This window comes from Plasmopara halstedii (assembly GCF_900000015.1).
Source record: "Plasmopara halstedii genome assembly, contig: Scaffold_3156, whole genome shotgun sequence".
Taxonomy (NCBI): Eukaryota; Oomycota; class Peronosporomycetes; order Peronosporales; family Peronosporaceae; genus Plasmopara; species Plasmopara halstedii.
Genome location: NW_020190059.1, coordinates 43969 through 44181, shown reverse-complemented (window position 1 = coordinate 44181; position 213 = coordinate 43969). Strand labels below are relative to the sequence as shown.

The 213-nt window shown below is 41.3% G+C and overlaps 1 protein-coding gene across 1 annotated transcript in view; it reads right to left on the bottom strand.

The window, feature by feature from the left end:
- Nucleotides 1-192: 192 nt before the first annotated feature.
- The window catches only part of PHALS_08119 (uncharacterized protein), a gene marked incomplete at both ends in the record, with an annotated part of 751 nt that continues 730 nt past the window's right edge, over nucleotides 193-213 (bottom strand). Inside the window, one exon of the mRNA XM_024721704.1 lies at nucleotides 193-213. This exon is cut by the window's right edge and continues 63 nt beyond it. Within this exon, the coding sequence (XP_024586776.1) occupies nucleotides 193-213 (21 nt within the window).

Sequence of the window (213 nt, the reverse complement as noted above, 5' to 3'; positions counted from 1 at the left end):
AAATTCTGTCTCATTGTCAGTTGGCCCTGACCATTGTTTAATTATCTTGAGCTACATTGGTCGGTGTAAGAGTTGGCTTCTCTGATTAGCAAGATCGGATAATAAGCCGGATCTAAGACTTCGGAAAGCCATAGCTGAAGATTATTCGACACCGAGCTGTATGCGCTTTGCAGCTAAATTTATGCGCAAACCTTAACAGTAAACATTTGTCGA